The sequence below is a fragment of the Pteronotus mesoamericanus genome, unplaced genomic scaffold, assembly GCF_021234165.1.
Source record: "Pteronotus mesoamericanus isolate MK-2021 breed Mesoamerican mustached bat unplaced genomic scaffold, CSHL_Meso_final contig_214, whole genome shotgun sequence".
NCBI classification, from domain to species: domain Eukaryota; kingdom Metazoa; phylum Chordata; class Mammalia; order Chiroptera; family Mormoopidae; genus Pteronotus; species Pteronotus mesoamericanus.
The window spans coordinates 3,347,196-3,366,312 of NW_026555089.1; the positions used below are offsets into that span (position 1 = coordinate 3,347,196).

Below are 19,117 nucleotides of genomic sequence, written 5' to 3' on the forward strand. Positions count from 1 at the left end.
TCCCTGTCAGACGTCTTCTGTCCATGTGATGCTGACGGGATGGGCAGCGCCCTGCTGCACAGGGCCGGTCAAGCTGGGCGTAGACATGTCAGCCAGTTTTGTGTGTGAGGAAGGTCAGCTGGCCAGTGATGGCAGATGTGTGGAGAGGTTGGAGGGGGTGCAAGGCACGCATTTACTTGGCTCTGCTCCTGGGTGCATCGGCCGCCTCCTCGTCACAGCCACTGGGACGGGAGGTGTGTGCTGAACAGCCTGGAAACGGGGTCTCCTGCTCGCCCACTGCCCTGTGGGGGCTGAGATGCTCAGCGCCATGTAGACTGGGGGTTGGGGGGGCTCCCAGCACCCAGGCCTGAAGGGCCAGTGTGGCGGCCAGTTCACTTCTGGCCCAGAATTCAGCCCTAAAGGAAATACGGTTGTAAGAACGTTGCCTGTGGTCTCTTTGGGAAGAAAACCCAGCGAAGGCAAAGCAGCGGGGCTGGGCGCGGCCTGCAGAACCCTGTGGTGGCCGAGATCACTCACCCTGGCATCCTTGTTGTGAGGGCACCGGGACCCAGCTTCCTAGCATCCTCACCTTGGGGCTGCCCGGGGTGTTAGGGCAGCCAGAGCTCTGGTGGCCACACCGGCGTCTCCTTGGTGCCCCGTGTGAGAAACTGGGGGCACTGCCCCAGAAAGCAGAGGGGGAGCCTGGGGCTGCGCTGCTTGGGGCTGCTGTGAGCGGGCGGGACCCAGGGCCTTCCGCCGTAGGCCGCGTCCCCGGGACAGTGCCGCTCCGGGGGCCAGCCGGGGCAGCGGCCATCTTCACCCGCTGGCTCTGCTGTTCAGGACTTGGGCCTGCAAGGATGAAACCTGCCCAGAGTAAACCTCATGTCATGCAAACCTTTCTGCAGGTAACATCTTATTGCTGGAAGGGAGAGAGAACTCTGAAAAACAGAAACTGATGCTCATCGACTTTGAGTACAGCAGTTATAATTACAGGTAATCTTTGTTAAGTACGTTAAAGTGTTTTTCTTTCCATAGTGTTTTCGTAGAGTACGCATATGAAACAGTCATAGGGGAAAATAGTCAACAATACTGTTCTAAGTTAAAGTTTCTTCTGGAAACCGACGCTTTTTGTCCCTGTGCCCGCTATGGCCATGGGCAGCAGCGCAGCTCACCCTTAGCTTCTGTTAGAGGGCGCAGGGATGTGCGTGATCAGAATCCAGGATGGGGTACTTTCCTTTGGGCTCAGAGGTAATTTCCTTTCATAAAAGTACTGATCGCAGGAGAGAGCTCTTGACAGGTCAGGTGGCGCTTTGCTGCTTCTGTTGGCTGCGATTCTGGTAACAGCTCTATTGGTTGTCCCTGTCACTGAAGCAGCAGGTCCCCATCTGGGACCTGGGACGCCAGCTCGCTGCCGGGAGGGATGCTCATGGCTCGGCCTCCTTTGTCCTGTAAGGGGCCCGTGGTGGCCAAGTGGCCTCATCCTCTGCGTTTCTTACCTGTTTTTCAGGGGATTCGACATTGGGAACCACTTCTGTGAGTGGATGTATGATTACACCTATGAAAAGTACCCTTTTTTCACAGCAAACATCCTTAAGTTCCCTACCAGGAAGCAGCAGGTAAGGGCTGGTGTTGGTATACTGGTTAGTTGGTAAATTACCCAACTCAGTTTTATGTGGTTAGTATGATTACATCTGCATTTTTAAAGATGCCCTTTTTAAACTGTAATGGTTAGGCAAACCCTTTTGCTTCAAACGTTGTTTCGTTAAATGTAGACACAAACTTGATTTTTGAGTCCAACTCTGTGCCAGAGAGAAGCGCAGTCTTTGTAGTTCTTTCTCGTTTTTTTCTAAAAAGTCAGCCTTGGTTCTGCTTTTTGGCTGTCTCGGCAGATCTCTGAATCCTCCCCGTTCCCCACTCTGCGGGGAGAGACACACTGAGGCGCCGGGAGTTAGTAGCTGCAGCACTGTTAGCATCCTCCTTCCTGTCCTTAGTTGGGGGCTCCCAGGGACAGGGACTGTCTCCCGAGAACCCCCTCTTCCATTCCGTAGCCCCCCGCTGCAGTCTGGTGTGAGAAGTAGGAAGCAGCGCGGAAGCGAGCAGGTGGGGGAAGTGCCCCAAGCCCACTCCGTGAGCCTGTGCCAGGCGGCAGCTCCACCACCCTCCGTCCGGCACGTCCTGCCTGGTCGGAAGCTTTCACAGAGGCTACGGGCGTGGACAGGGATGCATTCAGTTGCCACTGCAGCTCACTGAGCAGGTGTTTTGTAGGCGACCCATGCGCCAGGAGCGGCTGTGTAAGTGTAGGCTTGTTGTGGGGCCAAAACTGTGGCACTCTCTTCTGGCCACAGTCCAAGACGGAGCACAAGGAATGTGAGCGTGTCCAAAGTGGCCGGATGGCCTGGCCCTCACGGGCGTGCAGTATGGGAAGGAAGGGCAGGAGCGAGCCAGGGAGCGAACACGGCCGTCGTCTCCCCTCTGTGACCTTTTGCCTGCTGAGGAGAAATTCGACTTTGGCGAAAGCCAGGCCACACTGGAGGTGAAGACTCTGAAACCAGCAGGGCAGCTCTGCAGGGTGAAGGTGGGTTTCATTTTAGGGGGACACAGAGCTGTGACCACCATTGTTGCACAGTGTAGAGAAGTTCTATTCCTTGTTTCCTGGGAGGTTTTAAAAATCACATCGAGGTATTGATCGGGTTTTTCTTGGATGCAGAAAGGTTAGCTCATGCTTTTCACTCTTTAATTTATTAGCAAGTTGTTTTTAACTGTTAAACCATCCTAGAATTTCTGCAGTAAAGGCTTTGCATGAGTTGTGTTATGTTGTGATGCTCTGATGGCAACATCTTATTTTACGGGGTCTACATCTGTGCACGCAAGTGGAATGGACCTTTTATGTTCATTTTTTAAATTATTGCATCTGCTTTTGGAATCAGAATTGTACTAGTCCTATAAAGTGAGCTGTCCCTTCGTGTTGTCTGGAACACATTTATGGAAGATGAAGGGTGTGTGTTCTTTGAAAGTTTGAGGGACCTTGCTTGCCACACAGCCCCGGCCTAGGACTTCTTTGGAGGGAGGGTCTTTGGTCTCTGTTCCATTAGGGTGTCGATCTGTTGAACTCAGGTCTTCTGTCTGCGTTTGCCAGTCTCGGCATTGAGCGTGTCCTGGAGATTAGTCCTGTTAGTGCTGCGCCTCAGGCCTGGTTCTAAAAGCGAATCTGCCTGGGGTTAAACCCCAGAGCTGCCACTGCTGGCTGTAACCCACAGATTGTTTCTGCACTTCCATGTCCTCACCTGTAGGCACCGTTTTGTTGTGAAGAGTAAGTTAATATGCGGAAACAAGAGTTCCCGATGGTGCTGTTATTAGGGTTCAATAGGTTCCAGTAGGCGTCCTTTCTGTGCCGAGTTTCCTTCCAAGTGTGGGGCCCCTTCCAGAGTCCCTACCTACGCAGTGGTTGAACTTGAGTGATGCTTTTTGGTGAGAGGTGACTTGAGAGGAGGAAGGTGAAAGAGGCCACACAGAGAAAGGAGGCCCAGGAAGATGGGTGGGCATTCCAGCGAGGCAGCCAATTAGGGAGGGCAGGGTAGTGGACAGCTGCTTTCTTGTTTACAGGAGAAGGCAGAAGGATCGGTGGTTTGCCTTTTGATAGTCTTTGAAATAGCCAAGAGCCAGGTGCCCCTACATTCCGATTCACATGCGGACTGAACATGTGGACCTGGGATCCCTTAGGTAAACTGTCTCGTTTCCAAATCAGAATTAGACGTTGCCACTTTTGAGCCTAAGTGGGTAAAAAAATCACAGCACCTTGGTTGGGCAGCTCCCATTGCTGGTTCTGAGGGCGCATCAGGACACCCCATGGGGGTGTTCAGCCTGGGCCTGTGGGCTGTGTGTGCTGCCCAACATAAAACGGTAAAGTTCCTTCAAGCATTATGAGATAGTTTTGTGATTACATATCGCACTGTGTTTAATGTGTGGCCCAAGACAGCTCTTCTTCCAGTGCGGGGCCGACGCGCCAAAAGGTTGGACACCTCTGCCCTAGAGCCTTGGGCCTGCCAGTGCTGGGGATGGGCTTAGCCTGCTTTATGGTCATACGATGCAAAGCATAAGTGCGAATTAGAAGTTAAAAAGTCGTTCTAGCTAAGTTATTTTCTCCAGAAGTAGCCTTAGCTTCCTACGCCTGTCTTGTCAACAATACCACACAGAGCCCCTTAGAACTCCGACGGCCCCCTGGTGACCACTCGAGATGAGGGAGCCTCCCCGTCTGCTCCTGGGCACGCGGCATGCTGGGCTTCTCCAGCCTGACCCGGATGTGTGTGCTCCACAACAGCTTTTCACAGTGTCTGTTTTTAACCATCACCGCTCCTTGCTTTTGTTTTTTTTCTTTTAGCTCCATTTTATATCCTGTTACTTGGCTACATTCCCAAATGAATCTGAAAACCTCAGTAATGAAGAAAAGACCATTATGGAGGAAGAAATGCTGGTGGAAGTCAATAGGTAATGTTTTTCCGTTGCTGATTTGTAAACAGAGCGTACCCCTGCGTAGAACATAGTTGGGGTGCCTCCTGGCTGTGGAGTATTTTAGGAGCATCTCTAGCACTTGTGCACTGTCAAAACAACGTCAGCCCTCCTCTGCGGCTGAGTGTGTCCCAGTGTCAGCAGGTAGGGGAACAGGGTCTGCGTGGGAGGCAGGACGCTCGCGCAGGGTTCCGCCCGGTCCTCCGTGCATGAGCCCCGCCTCACGGGCTGCTCCCACCCAGGCCTGCACGTTCCGTCTCTGACACTTGGGGCTCGTGGGCACCATCTGACAAGGTGTCTCTTAGAAAATAAGGCCAAACTGTATCTCCTGGTTCTGAGTCTTGTTTTTAACTGTTTTTCATCAGCTCTCAAAGCAGGGCTTGGTAACTTTCAGACTCCACAAAGGTCTAGGCCTGAGTTATTGTGAGTCTTTGGGGTCTCCTAGGAGATTCTTTGGTAAAAATAACTGTTTAAGTAATTTTGGCCCATCTTGTTCTCTGTGCACCACCTTGTGGATCACCTCTTCATGGTCTTTAAGATTTTGTTTATCTTTAGAGCAAGGGGAAGGGAGGGAGAGAGAGAGAGGAGAAACATCGATGTGTGAGAGGAGTATTGATTAGTGGTTGCCTCTCCCTTGCGTCCCAACCAGGATGCAAATCTGCAGCCTGGGCACGTGCCCTGCCTGGGAATCAAACTGGTTGCCGGGCCTTCTGCCAGCCAACCGAGCCACACCGGTCTGGGCTCTTGGTGGTCTTCAGACGTGTCCACATACCTCCCCAAGTGTGCTGCCCCGGCTCCAGACGGACCAGATGGGACTGGAACAGAGGGGACCCACGCAGGAGGGGCTGCACCAGGGGCAGAGGCGGTCGGGACTGCCAGGAAAAGGGGGCGGGTTGCTGTTGGTGAGGAGGCGGCTGGAGTGCTCCTCCAGGATTAGAGCTTTTCTTCGATTGCCAGAAGCCCAAAGGTATGAATGTGAGGACTTGGCTTCGGTGGCAAGGGCGTGGCGCAGCCTATAGGGTGATTGGCCCACACTCTCCTGTGCTTGGTTTCCAGGCCATGCAGCCAGTGCGGAGCGGGGAAGGGGTGAGGGCAGCGTCCCACTGTGGGAAAAGGCGGCTCCTGCCAGAGGTCTGCGCTGCCGCCTCGTGCTGGGGAGTGTGGCAGGTGCTCATGCTACGCCCTCCCTCCCATGGGCACACAGGGTCTCTGTGTAGCCCAGGCTTCGCTGGCGCGGCCACCACAGCCTCAGGTGAGCCCTGCGAATGCCATTCTCTGTGCCAGGGGCAGGCAAGTGGGTGTGAGTGCACCTGCCGGGGGCGGGGCGAGAGCCCCCTCGCCGTGGGACGTCACCCACTGAGTCTGCCCAGGCAGTCACTTGGCGTCCAGATGATTCTACAGGAGTTAGAATGTCCACCTAGCAGAAGCGACCTCTGTTCCTCTAACGGCACCGCCCAGGTGTTCACGTGGTACCCTGCTTCTGTAATTACAGGTTTGCCCTTGCGTCCCATTTCTTCTGGGGACTTTGGTCCATCGTACAGGCCAAGATTTCATCCATTGAATTTGGATACATGGTATGTTTGGGGGGTGGTTTCTGTCTTCTCCAGGGGAAATGGCTGCAGCGAATGTAAAGGCTCAGTGGTTGGGGTGGTTCTTCAGAGAGGGTGGCCGGTTTCCCGCGAACACCTGAACCGGGGGGTCCGGGGACCTGTGGGAGAAGGGCCACATGTCTTTGAAGCCACACTGGCCGATGCCGTGTCTGCCTGTCCAGCCGCCCAGCCTCCCAGGGCTGGTGGCCCTGCCTTCCCTGCTTCCGAGAGGGCTGGGAGGACCTCTGCTTGTGGCGGGGGGCATAGGGAGGCAGGCGCGACAGGGCCAGCCCCGAGGGGCTCTGGGGGTCGGTGTGCGGGAAGCTCCTGCCCCTGCGTGTGATCTGTCTGTCGCCAGTCCTTTCTTTGGCCTCCAGCACCCAACTTAGAGATGGAAGCTGGTGCTGACTGAATCCGACATCCTCCCTGCAGACAGATTGTGCCAGGCCAGGCTGTCACTTCATTCCACCTGTGGAACCATCCTTGTCAAGGACAGTGTTGTTACCCTGTAGTTCAGCCCCTGCTGCTCCAAGAGTGTGGCGCAGTGTCCCGGGGCGGGGTGGGGTGGGCACACAGAGGCCTGTAGTGAGCACCCTGCTTTGGGGCAGGTGGTGGGAATTGACTAGTTCTGGGTTCTCGGTCCTGTGTGGGGATGGTTCCTGCTTCTAGGCAGAGGTGTGGGTGTTCACAGGGGCCATGTGAGGGAGGAGGAGAGGGGAAATTGGGATTTTCTAAAGCAAATTTGGAGTCATCGTCAAATGACACTGTAAGAAGTAGACTTCTCAGATGAGTGCTTTAAGAGGAACTTTTGTTAACGTCCATCCGTGTCTTGACCACTCGGGGTATACGTGTAAGACGGAATCAGGCAGCAGCAGGTAACATAGACAGAGTCCTGCCTGCGGTGGCAGCCAAGCCAGACACCTTCCAGATGAAGATGTGGGCGGAACACGGCCACAGCGTGAGAAGACTGTTTGGGGCGGGGCTCCAGGGCAGACTGCCACCGGTGGAGCTATGCTGTGCGGTTGGTGGCCTGGGTGGGCCCCGGGCAGCATTTGGGTGGCAGGAGCCCTGGGTGAGACTAGTCCCTTGTGTCCCCTAGGAATATGCCCAAGCGAGGTTTGATGCCTATTTTGACCAGAAGAGGAAGCTGGGGGTGTGACCGCCAGGAGGACTTCATACACTCCATCCCTGGACTTCACGGGGCGGCCGAGCCAGCGGGGCCCTCTGCTCGACTACTGTCCCTGCGGCAAGGAGCTAGGAAGTCTCGCTGCCGCACACAGATGTGTATGATACGAAAGACTATTAAAATTGAGTAACATTTATTTCATATCTTGTTCTACGATTTCACTAGGCCTCCGACATGAGCGCGGGCAGCAGAAACAGTGCAATAGCGCGGTAGTGCGGTAGCGCCGACCCAGCGTCCAGGGCGGGCCCAAAGCTCACAGTCGGACGCGCGGCCAGCCAGCATGCGAGCACGGGGGCTTCTGGTTTAATGTTGATTTTTACAGGACTTTAATTACCCTGCTGGTGCGCACTGGCCTGGCCCTCTGTAGGAAGCAGTGTGTATAGACACTGCTCACTCCCAAGGGTGGTGGGGGACAGGACAGATTGTGGCATTGCTGGTGGCCTGCCCTCCCGACTCTGGAAGCTGCTCTTTCACCCTTTGGTCCAAACGGCTGATGCTCAAGACCACAGACTCCGCACGACAGGTGCAAGCTGCTGCTGTCTCCACGCGACGAATGTAGCCCCGGCGCCTGTGTGCGTTCTGTTGTACGGACAAGCCTCTCTCGCCCCACGCCCCATGCCCCACCAAACGTGCTTCATCAGCCCTGCCCTCGGGCTGGCGGCTGGGCCTGGGGCAGTGTGGGGGCAGCTGCCCCATCTGCCTTCTCTGCCACGATTCTCTCCAGCCTGGAGCTGGTGGTTCTGTGTCAGGGCTGGCTGCTCCAGGGTCCCTGGCACCTTGGTGTGCTGGGGGGGAGCTGGAAACCTTGGCCCGGGCTCTCAGTGGCAAGCCGTCCCTGCCCTCACCGCTTCCTGACACCTCAACGTCATCCTGGTGGGAACCAGCAGCCTGTGAAATGTTGGGGCGTGGATAGGGTGTAGCTGTGAAGTTCGTTTATGTTAACTGTCCTTTGGGATAAATGCCTTTTTCAAAACATCTGAAATCTTATTTAAATTGTTCTGTTCATATGTTTCTGCCACCACAGAGGTTGTACTATACGATCAATGAAAAAAATAAAAATCCATCTTCAGCTGTCACCCGTGGCTATGTCCTGAGTAGCAGCGCACGCCAGTGCCTGGGAGGCAGGGCGGCTGGGCGGCTGGGCCTGGGCCTGGCAGGAGAGGCGTCCCAGTGCACTCCCGTAGACATTTAAAATTTAACCAGGTGGGCACATTTTGATGTCCAGTAAAACTAAGCAGTAAATGGGGCCGACTCCCATGTGGCAGCTCGCTTCAAATAGAGCTCCCAGACCCTTCCTGGGCCTGCCGCCCGCCTGGGTCTCCAGCCTCGCCCTTGCTTGCGGCCGGCCCTCCGGCCCTCACTCCAGCCTTTCTCCAAGACACCAGGCTGCTTGCGGGCTCCTCCGCTGCAGCCCACTCTTGAGCGGTGGGCCCCGCGCATCCTTCCACGGTCGGCCCGCAGCCGTTCTCGCCCCCTCCCCGCCCCGCAGTCTCCCTGGCCCAGCACTTTTATTCACTGTACGTGGCTTTTCCTGAAATTCTGATTTGTTCAGTTCTCTCCTGTGTTAGACTGAGCAGGGATCAGGCCTGTCCTCAGTGCAGGTGACCTACCTGTCCCCGTATCTCCTGATGGTCTCCGGGCCCCAGGCCCCGACAAGCTCACTGCAGAGCTTTGCCGAGTCCCACCACACCCAGGCTCCTCCTGCCAGGCTGCCCACCAGCTGTGCATCAGCCAGGGCAGGGCTGCCAGCCTCTCCCTGGGCTCACACCTGCCTCCTCACAGACCACCACACGGCGCAGGGTCCCTCTGTCACCACCCCCACCCTACAGCCTCTGCCCCCCAGGAAGGGGTAAGGCTGGGGGCCCAGGCTGAGCCCAGATCCCACCGCAGCCCCCGGACCCATGCACCAGCCTGGACTCCTCACCGGACACGGCCATCGTCATTTCTCAGGGCCAAGTCTGCCAGACGTGCGGGATTGCCACACAGGCCCAGGCAGCCCCTGCCTGGCATCTGGGGGCCCTGAGGCACGGCCTCCTCCCAGCAGCTGGCCAGCTCAGAGCCACAGCCACAGTGACGGGGCTGGGCCACCTGGTTTGCTGTGCCCAGAGCATCTGGCCTCAAAGAGGCCTTTGTCCCAGGGGCGTCCTGCTGGAGAAGGCCAGGCCTCTGAGCGGCATTGGCTCTGCCTCCCAGCCAGTGGTGCGACCGGGCCAGAAAGGCCAGGACACCACCCCCAACCCCAGTAGAGGGAGGGGCAGTGTTGGGGGCGCCGGACTGCCTGCCCAGAGAGAGAGGGGAGACTGCAGCCTCCTTGACCACAGGGAGGCAGGGCCTGGGGTCTGGCTCAGCCCTCACCCAACCCACGCGGCTGCCCTGCGGCCAGCCTCTGCCTTCTCTGCAGGATGGTGTACGAAGGACACCATGCTCGTCCTGTGCAGTGTTGGGTCTGCTTGCTGTCCCAGGCTGCTCTCCGCTGCAGAGCATCATGTGCCTGGGGCCGATGCCAGCAGCCAGTTCATGCCAGGAACCGCCCTCCCCACCGAGTATCTAGAACACCTTGGAGCCTGTCAGCACACCCCCAAGGATGGATGCTCCTTTCCTGAGCCCCGCTGGGAAGGCACCATTTGCAGCTAGAATGTGCTGCGAACACCCCTCTCTGGTCTCTGGTCCTGCACCCTGGGAGTCTGGGATTATCACAGATGTGCCTGTGGGTCCTCTGTACTCGACTCCTTGAGGCCCTGGATCCTGGACCAGTGCCTTCCTCGCACCTTGCTCAGCTGCAAAGGTGCCAAGGAGGCTGTGAGTGACAGGCACTGTGGCCACCCACACCCACAGCCCTCCACTGCCCCAGCCTCCCACCCCTGCCTCCCAGACAGGAACCAGACACAACCCTGGGCCTTCCTGCCCTTTATTCCTTTCCAGCTTCACTCAGCAAGGCGGGGCTGGGCCGCGGGGCTGGGCCGCGGGGCTGGGCCGCGGGCCTAGCCACGGGCAAGCACTATTCATCCTCCACGGCGAAGGTGAAAGGGTTCAGCTTGTAGCCAGTGCCCGAGTAGAACTTGTTCTGGAACTCCACCCTGGGGTGAGGAGGGGCGGCTGGTCAGGGGAAGGCCCTCCGCCCTGCCCCCTGCCACCCAGGCCGCTGGGCCGCTCACCAGTGCAGCCGCAGTGCGTGCAGGAAGGCCGAGAGCCCCTCCATCACAAGCAGGATGGCGACGGTCATCACGGCGAAGGCAGCGAAGATGGGGACCAGCGCCACAGCCGCCACGCCCACGTCGCGGCCCAGGCCCAGGCCCGCCCGCAGCACCATGGCCCACAGAACCTCCGACAGCTCTGTGGGTGCAGGGGGAGCCGTGGAGACCCGGGGCCGGGGCTTCCCACGCAGCCCCCTCCACAGCCTGAAGCCCCACTTCTTACGGGGCCACCGGGGCACCTCCTCTGAGGTCCCCTCATCAGAGGGGGATCCTGAGGCCCTGAGAAGTGGCCCGCCCAGGCTGCCCAGCCAGCAGCTGCGTGTGTGGGAGATGGAGCCAGGACCCACCCGTGGTCGGGCCGCCCACCATGCCGGTCACTCACGGGCATGGGCCAGGCTCAGGGCCCAGAGGCGCAGGTAGGACGCTGTGTTGGAGATGCAGCCCAGGCAGAACTCGATGGTGTGGATGGCCTGGTGCATGAGCACCTCGGAGAGAACAAACTGCGGGGGAGGGGCGGCAGTGAGCGCACGCCGGGCCGGCCGCCACCCCCGACTCTGGGAGGCACTGCACCCACCTCGGCCTCCTCTTGGTCCCCTGAGCACCCCGCCTTCTCCTCATCAGAGCCCCAGCCAGCCACGGACGTGTCGGTCGAGTCCAGGAGCCCCGTCTTGACCTCGTCCTAGGAATGGGGAGCAGGCAGCAGGCAGCAGCAGCAGCCCAGCCACAGACGGCTGAGCTGCCCCTCGCCGCCTGCACACAGCCACTCGGGAGCCCGCGAGGACACGAGGGGCATCTCAGGCTGGCAGCAGCCCCGCATCCCTGACAGCCCCCCACATCCCCTCCCCTACCTGCAGCTGGCCAGCGTGCCTCCTCTTCAAGGGACGCCGGTGCTTCCAGCGGAGGAACAAGGGCGTGCCGAGCAGCAGGACGGGCACCGTGGCCAGGGCCAGGACCACCAGCGTGGACTGCACTGCCTCCTGCGGGGGCGGGGCTCCGGTCAGGGCGCCCCGCTGGCTGCACGCCCAGCCCGGCTCGTGGGGGCCCAGGGTGCCCGCGGCCTGCTCCTCCAGAGGGGCCCTGCACGTGATTGCCTAAATAACCCTCAGGAGAAGGGGCCACAGGCTTTCAGGACCCACTTCCCGCCACCCTGTGGGAGCCTCATGCCGTCTGGTCCCTGGCCCTCTAGGTCTCACAGCCTCAGGCCTGCATCTCTGTTTCTCAGATGAGGACCCGGCAGCTCTGAACGGCCCAGTGACCAGGGGGCCCCATGTGGCTGTGACCTTGCCCACCCCAGCCCACCTGCCCAGGGAAGAGCGGCCGGTTGGTGGGGCTGTGGGAGAAGAGAAACATGTTGATGAAGTGGATGAGGATGCTGGGGGCGGAGGCGGCGCCGGCGACGGAGACGCGCAGCCACTTGTAGCAGACCAGGAAGACCAGGTAGCCGAACAGGCCCAGAAGGAAGACCAGCTCGGGCAGGGTCTCCAGCAGCAGCCGGTGCCACTGGCCGAAGTGCCTGGGGCGGGAGAAGGGCTGGGTCACCAGACCACACTGGCCCTGCGGCCCCCTTCCCCCCACCAGAGCCTGGGCTCTCACATGTGGTTGAAGACTCCTAGGACCACCCCAAAGGCCATGTGGGTGACCCCCAGGATGACGGACATCTTCATCTTGAAGGAGTTGAGGAAGCTCAGGTGGTTGACAGCCAGGCTCCAGATCTGAGGTGGCAGGAGGGGCAGGTGTCATGCAGGGGCCTCCCTGCCCTCGTCACTCTCATCAGCCTGTTTGTCCCCTTTGGGGCTCAGCCCCAGCTCTTCCTCACTGGGCCCCCTTGGGCAGGTGACCTCCTGTGAAACGGGCACATGCTAATGTACGCCTCGGGGGGCTGTCAGGTGAATGAAATACACAGTCATTGCACACAAAAGCCTCAGGACGGCGCCCGGCACACAGCAGGGGCCGCGGTGACCGTGCTGCCGCCACTAGGGCATGCCTCTGCTTTGTGGAGTGCTGCGGAGGTGCCCAGCAAGGAGGCCCCTCGTCTGTCCGGGGCCCGAGCACCCTGCGCCGGAACCGGCCGTCCTCCTGCCCGCCTGCAGCACCCAGGGCCAGTGACCGGGACTCACGGGGTCGATGCCAAAGGGGTAAGGTCCCAGGAAGACACCGGTGACGTTAGGGTCCAGGGCGAGCAGTGGGTGTTCGGCCAGGAACGTGTCACTGTGGCAACAGTGGGCAGGGTGGTCAGGGGAGCGGACACTGGGGAGCGGGACCCGGGGACCGTGGGGCAAGTGGGCTTCACCTCCAGCCGGACTGGTTGGCCATGGCGGCCACGCTCCAGCCCGAGGGGAAGATGACGGTGGCGCGGCTGAAGCACTCGTTGTAGATGAAGCCAGTGTAGACGGAGAACAGGCCCATGAGCAGCAGCAGGTAGCGGCCGTTGAAGAAGGTCCGCCAGATCTGGGGGTGGTGCCTGTGAGTCGGGGCCGGGCCACGCTGCCCGGCGCCCACCAGGCCCTGCCCGCACCCTCACCTCATTCTTCGCCGACTTCACGGCCGGCCTATCCTCAGCCAACACCATGGCCAGGGCGAAGAGGAACATGAGCAGCCCGTGGCCCACGTCTCCAAACATGACAGCGAAGAGGAAGGGGAAGGTGATGATGGTGTAGGGCGCTGCGGAAGGGGAACCATGCGGTCAGCCGGGCCCCCCAGCCAAATGCACAACCCTGCACAGGATGCCATGGGGGCCGGACCTGCAGAGCACCCTCTCCTTGTTCACCCCTTGCTGGCTCCCTTGAAAGCTTCATGGGGGGTGGGCTAGGATAAACACTACACCCCCCACTGCGCCCCAAGAGTGTGACAGAATGACAGGGAGTGCGCCCCTCATCTCCAGAGGGTGGGACAGGCCCAGCGTGGACGCCGCCCTCCCAGACTTCCACCAAAGCAGAGTTGGGGGCACTGTGGCTCTCACCAGGGTTGACCTCCTGGTAGCGGCCCACGCCGTAGGCATCCACAATGCCCTGGAAGCTGGTCGTGAAGCGGGTGGTGCGGATGAGTGTGGGCGGCATGTCCCGGCAGGGGATGCGGTGAACCACGGCGCTCACACCGGCCTCCCTCTGGGGCGCCCGGCGGGCAGGCAGACACACAGACAGGTGAGACTGGCGGCAGGGCCTTCAGGGCCCCCCAGGACCCCCAGCAAGGCCCAGATGAAGACATGGGGCATCAAGGGGGCTGGCTGGGCAAGCGCTGGGGCATGGGGGCAGCCCCCTCCACTCTGAAGGAAGCCGACCTGCTCCACCTGCCCCCATTCAGGAGGGTCTACAGAGAGCTGGCTGGACCATATACTTGGGAAATAGAAGTCCACTCCTGCTCATCCAGGTGGCCCAGGAGAGGAAGCCCCATCGCCTGCTGTGAGCACCCACTAGGCACCGGCAGCCTGTGGTGTGTTCACATTACGGCGGCCCCTGGAGGCAGGGACATTGTACCCACTTCACAGATGAGAAGTCTGAGGCTCCCTCCAGTCTGCCTGTTCACAGGGACAGTGCCTGCAAGGCCTCGGTTTGAACCTGGCTTCTGACCTGACACCCATTGCAGCTGCCAGGGTGGGGCGGCCCACCCCAGGGGCTCTGGGAAGTGAGGGGCGGGCTTGCTGGGCCAGGGCCAGCCACGAACGCCCTGGGGGTGGGGAGCCCTGGCAGCAGTGTGGCGCTGCGAGCGGGCAGGGTGGCGTGTTGTGAGGCGGACACAGGCCACGGAGGGGGCGGCAGGGGCGGCGGGGGCAGCGGGGCTTACCGAGCTCTGGTGCAGCGCCTGCTGCAGGGCGGGCAGTTCACGCGTGGCGCACCAGGCCTCGGCGATGAGGCACTTGTGTGTGGCGCTCACGCTGCACTGATTGAGGGCCAGGTACACAGCCTTCATCTTGCGGATCTGCACCTGCCAGGGCGGCAGCAGCTGCTGCGCCCGGCCCAGCACCTGGCTCAGGAAGCGCTCTGTCTCCCCCAGGACCTGCAGCCGGAGCGAGCAGTCAAGGGGAGCAGGGCAGGCAGGCTGGGGGTCAGCAAAAGGGGGCGGGGGGCAGGCCCAGGGCGCGGCCAAGCCACAGGTACCCACCTCCCCCAGCTCGTGGCTCTGCTGCCGTAGCTGCTGCAGGGCTCCTTGGCGGGCCTCCTCCTGCTCCTCAAACGGGAAGACGTGGCAGTGGAAGCTGGAGGGGGGACGGGTGGCCTGAGGTGGGGCCCAGGGGATTCTGGGCTGTGCAGAGGTTGGAGGAGGAAGTTCCCAGGGGACAGGGCAGGCTCTGTCGAGGGGACCAGCAGGGCAGCTCTGGGGGCAGGATGCGCTCCCTGGAGGGGACAGCAGAGGCCTGGGCCCAAGGGCGCGGGTGGCCAGACCGCAGGGGGCTCACCAGTCAGTGATCTTGCGGATCTTCTGCCCGATCTGCTCGCCCCAGTAGGAGATGAGGAAGGTCATCCATGTGGCAGGCTCACCCTGCCAGAGCGAGGCCCGGTTGACCTGGAAGTCCCGGCTCCGCCCAGCACGCGCCCCCAGCCTCAGCGCCCCAGCCCGCTCACCGTGACCGGGTCCTCCAGCTGCTGCTCTGTCTCCCTGAAGCTGGCGATGAGGAAGCCCCGGCAGGCCCTCCAGAGCAGGCGTTCCAGTGCAGCAGCCTTGTGGGGTTCCACGGCACCTGCCACGAAGCTGCAAGCCAGGCAGAGCTGCGGGAAGCTGCGCCTACCTGCCCCTGCACTGCCCCAGCCAGGCCCTGCCCAGGGTGGTCAACCAGGCACACTGGCCCTGCCCCCAGGGAGAAGGCAAGAGCCCACCAGGCAGGGCCAGAACAGGAAAAACCACCATAGGCAAGGAAAACTCTGGGCTTGGGGAAGGAGGCCGGAGGAGGGGGAGCCTTGGACAAAGGGTCCGAGCCGGGCTGGCCTGGCCTCTCGCTTGGGGCCTCTGTGGTTGATGGGAAAGAGGAAAAAGAGCATGAAGCTGCCGCTCACTTACTTGACTCTCAGGTCCTGGTGTGGCCCCCCGGGCGACTGGAGCAGGGGAGTCCTTTCCGAGGGACCATCTGTGTAGGTGGCTGCCGACTAGGAGAGGAGAGGCAGCTGAGCCCCGGCCCAGATGGGGCCTGGCCCCCGGCCCCACCCCTGAGCCCGCCCGCCCGCGCTGGGGCTGACCTGGGCGCCCTGGGCCTGGCCCAGCACTGCCATGTGGAGCTGCAGCTTGTGCAGCTGGGCCCGCAGGGCCTGCTGGTTCTTCCGCACTTCCCCGAGCTCCCGCGCCAGGCGCTCCGTCTCCTCCTGGATGCGCAGCAGGTCCCGGGGTGGGGGCGCTGGCAGCCCGCTTGAGGGCGGGGGCAGCGCCATCCCAGCCCGCAGAACCTCCGCCTGCAGGAAGGCTGGGGGCAGAGGGATGGGTGTCAGGAGAGACCCCTCAGGGCCGCCCACCAGCTAATGGCCGCTGTTAGCCAAGGGCCAGCTAATGTCTCGGGGGTCCCAAGTGGTACCCCAAACTCCACTGGCCACCCGCTAACTGATTCGCTGAGTCCGAGGCCCCTGGGAAAACCCCAGGGCAAACCTCCATCCCCACAGGTGGCATCCCTCGCTCTGAGCTCATCGGGTGCCCCCCCCCCCCGGCCCTTGGCCCCTGCCTAGCCCAGAGCCTGGGCCCCTCAGGCGGCTCCTGCTGCAGGGCCTGGGACGTGAGCTTGCCCAGAGGCCCACACAGTACCTGCCTGATTACTTGCAAGCGATCAATCAAGCTATCACACCATTACACAGCAAGCTCGATCCTGCTACCCACGGGCTCCTCCACGAGGGGCTGCGACAGCGCATTCCCTCTGCCTGGGTCTAAGAAGGAACTGCTCACTGGGGTCACCCGACCCTCGGTCCTGGCCTCTACCCACCCCAGCCTGTCTGTGACAGAGAAAACTGTTCATGCTTAGAAACTACCGTGGCTCCATAGGACAAACTCTTGGGCCCTCACGCGGGATCCAAGGCCTCTTCCGAGCTAGCCCTGGGCCTGGCCTAGGCCCTCTGATCGGCACACTCAAGGCTGCCCTGTTCCCAAGAATGGAGGGATCGCCCTGGTTGGTGTGGCTCAGTAGGTTGGGTATCATCTCTCAAATCGAAAGGTTGTGGGTTTGATTCCTGGTCAGGGCATGTGCCTGGGTTGGAGTTCAGTCCCGGTTGGGGCACATAGAGAAGGCAATGGATTGATGTTCCTCTCTCACATCGATGTGTCTTTCCTTCTCACTGTCCCTCCCTTCTCCTCTCCCTCAAATCAATAAGTACGTCCTCAGGTGAGGATAAAATAATAAATGAAAAGAAAACAGAAGGATCGTTCCCACAGACCCCAGCTTCTCTGCCTTCCACCTGGGTGACCCTGACTCTCCCTTTCAGGCCAAGCTCCTCCTCCAGGAAGCCTGCCTGGGATGTGGGCCTGGGGCCAACTCACTGAAGGTCTTCTCCAGCTCCTCACAGCGCCGAACGTCCACCACAAAGCGTCTCTGGAAGGCGCTCACCGAGGCATTGAGCTGCAGTTGTCATGTGGAGGGGTTCGTTTCCTGGGGTCAGGGCCAGGGAGTCCCTACCCCCAGGCTCAGGCCTGACTCTCCTCAGGCTACAGCTGCCTCCCCGCAAAAGGTGCTGCACTCACTGTGAGCCTCCAGGTGCCCGGCCGGAGACATACCAGACCCCAAGGAGGCTGGGGCGGGGCCCAGAAAGCCCGGCTGAACCCAGGCTGGGGCAGTGTGGCCTCGGGGGAAGAAACTGCCTTCTTAAGGGCGGAGCATCTATGGCAGAGGCTGCGGGACTCAAGCAGGGCCCGGGGCTGCTATGGTAGGGGGGGTCCTCCAGCAAGGACCCTGAAGGACGGGGTGCCCTCCCGCGCCTTCCCAGCCCACTCACGTCTCTGAACTCCACGAGGCCTAGCTCGCCCAGCTGGCTCACGCAGGTGTAGGCAGCCGCCGTGGGCAGGAAGAGCTGGACCAGCGACACCTCCTCGCTCCGGAACATGGAGCCCATGGTCCTGTGGGGCGGCCGGCAGCGGCGGACTCAGTCAGGGACAGGACACAGGTAGGAATTCTGTACACTTCAGCTTACATGATCCTAGAAGGTCTGGCTACCACCCCCGTCTGACAGATGGGGAAACTGAGGCCCAGGAAGGCTCGATGGGGTGCCGAAATCACACAGGAAGTAAGGAGCCTGGCCCGGCTAACCCCACATCCTGACCCACAGCCCAACTTCAAGCTCTTGCCCAGCTGTCCCTTCCACCCCTGGTGGCTCCTGGTGACACTGGCTCTTCTCATACGCGGCCTCTGCTCCCACTGTCCCTCCTCTGTGACCTGCCCGTACCCTGGGTCCTACTCATCCTTGGGGCCCAGGCCAAGGGTCGCCTCCAACAGCGGCCTCCTGGCTGCCACAGCCCTCACTGGTCACTAGTCCTTGTTTTTCTACCCCAGGGAGCATCTGTGACAACTGACACCCAGGCCGAGGTCAGGCCCGCCCCCATAGGCAGCTGGAGCCCTCCTCCCTGCCGTGTCTGTGTGTGTCGAGGGGGTGGGCGCCTCCCCCGGGCTCCCAGGGGCTCCGTGAGGACAGAGAGGGCCTGACCAACGGGGGACCTTCCCTGCGGCCCGGGCTGCCTGGTGGCTGTGGGCATGGGTGGGAGCAGCCTGCCAGGTGTCGAAACCACTGAAAGTGAAACTGCAGAAACTTGAAATGGGCCGGAAGGGCCTATCAGGGCCTTGCTTAAATGCCAACAGGGAGGCCGTGGTGGCATCCAGCAGCCCCTGCACATGTCCCCGCCCACAAGCAGGCCTCTGTGGCCACTGCCGTTAGACCGAGGGCCAGCCACTGTCCCTCCACGGGACTCAGTTTCCTTGGCTCTCAAGCTGGGGGCGAGGAGGAGGAGGGGAAAGGCATGGGTTAGGGCCTCCCCGCCCAGGGTGAAGGTTTGGCACCAGAGCGCCTGGCCTGCGGTTTGGCCAGCTGGTCACTTCCTCCCCTGGGGCCTGGTTTACTTAAGTCTAAATAGGGAATGCAGCCCTGTCCCTGCCGGGACAGGAGAGGATGCCCGGGAGGCAGCCAAGGCTGTAGGAGCCCTGGGCCCTGGACAGGGAAGGGTGTGTAGGAGGGGCTGGATTCCCACTCCTGGAAAGTCAGGGGCCAGAGCTAGGCGTCCGGTCGGAGCTGGGATTGGCTGTGGGACCTTGGGGAAATCTCTTGCCCTCTCTGAGCCTCCACTTCCTCTTTGGGTAAACGGGGCTTGGGCACCTCCAGCAGAGACAGGGTTTGGATGGGAAGATGTTGAAAGTAATCTCAGCCCCCGGGTAATCCCTGCACCAATGCTGCCTCGTCCAAACCTAAGAGCGCCGCCGAAGAGGCAGGGCACTGCAGCCTGTTTATGGACCAGTCAATGAGATCTGGAGAGGCAAGGGCGAAGATCAGGTGGCCAGGAGGTGGCCGAGTCAGGCAGGACCCAGGCCTGGGCCGAATGTTTGGAAGTCCCAGAGCCAAGTATGTGCTCAGGGGAGGGCTGTTCTCTGCCCCAGGCACCGCAAAGAGTTGGGCCAGCCAAATCGGGGGCGGTAGGAAGCCAGGTCTGGGGGCCCATGGGGTGTGTCGGCCCTGGGCAGCAGCTGTGGCAGATACGGCCTGGTGGTCCTGACT

General features: G+C 60.9%; 2 protein-coding genes across 4 annotated transcripts in view; one reads left to right on the top strand and one right to left on the bottom strand.

Annotated features, from left to right (window-relative positions):
* CHKA (choline kinase alpha) overlaps positions 1-8,323 on the top strand; it is a 36,773-nt gene extending 28,450 nt beyond the window's left edge. For all 3 annotated transcript variants that reach the window (XM_054570797.1, XM_054570795.1, XM_054570796.1), the window contains 5 exons: positions 885-972; positions 1,487-1,595; positions 4,358-4,464; positions 5,978-6,059; positions 7,174-8,323. In XM_054570797.1, coding sequence (XP_054426772.1) covers positions 885-972; positions 1,487-1,595; positions 4,358-4,464; positions 5,978-6,059; positions 7,174-7,233 — 446 coding nt within the window. In that variant the 3' untranslated portion in view covers positions 7,234-8,323. The remainder of the gene's footprint in view (positions 1-884; positions 973-1,486; positions 1,596-4,357; positions 4,465-5,977; positions 6,060-7,173) is intronic.
* Positions 8,324-10,209: 1,886 nt separating this feature from the next.
* Positions 10,210-17,482, bottom strand: TCIRG1 (T cell immune regulator 1, ATPase H+ transporting V0 subunit a3). Its single transcript, XM_054570517.1, has 19 exons — positions 17,354-17,482; positions 16,902-16,980; positions 15,623-15,843; positions 15,447-15,532; positions 15,014-15,140; positions 14,848-14,930; positions 14,553-14,646; positions 14,235-14,447; positions 13,414-13,558; positions 12,976-13,115; positions 12,745-12,902; positions 12,572-12,662; positions 12,048-12,166; positions 11,754-11,967; positions 11,303-11,431; positions 11,029-11,133; positions 10,837-10,954; positions 10,416-10,593; positions 10,210-10,337 (listed from the first exon to the last, which is right to left on the bottom strand). The coding sequence occupies exons 1-19, from the start codon at positions 17,468-17,470 to the stop codon at positions 10,259-10,261; spliced, it is 2,496 nt and encodes an 831-aa protein (XP_054426492.1). The 5' UTR covers positions 17,471-17,482; the 3' UTR covers positions 10,210-10,258.
* Positions 17,483-19,117: the final 1,635 nt, after the last annotated feature.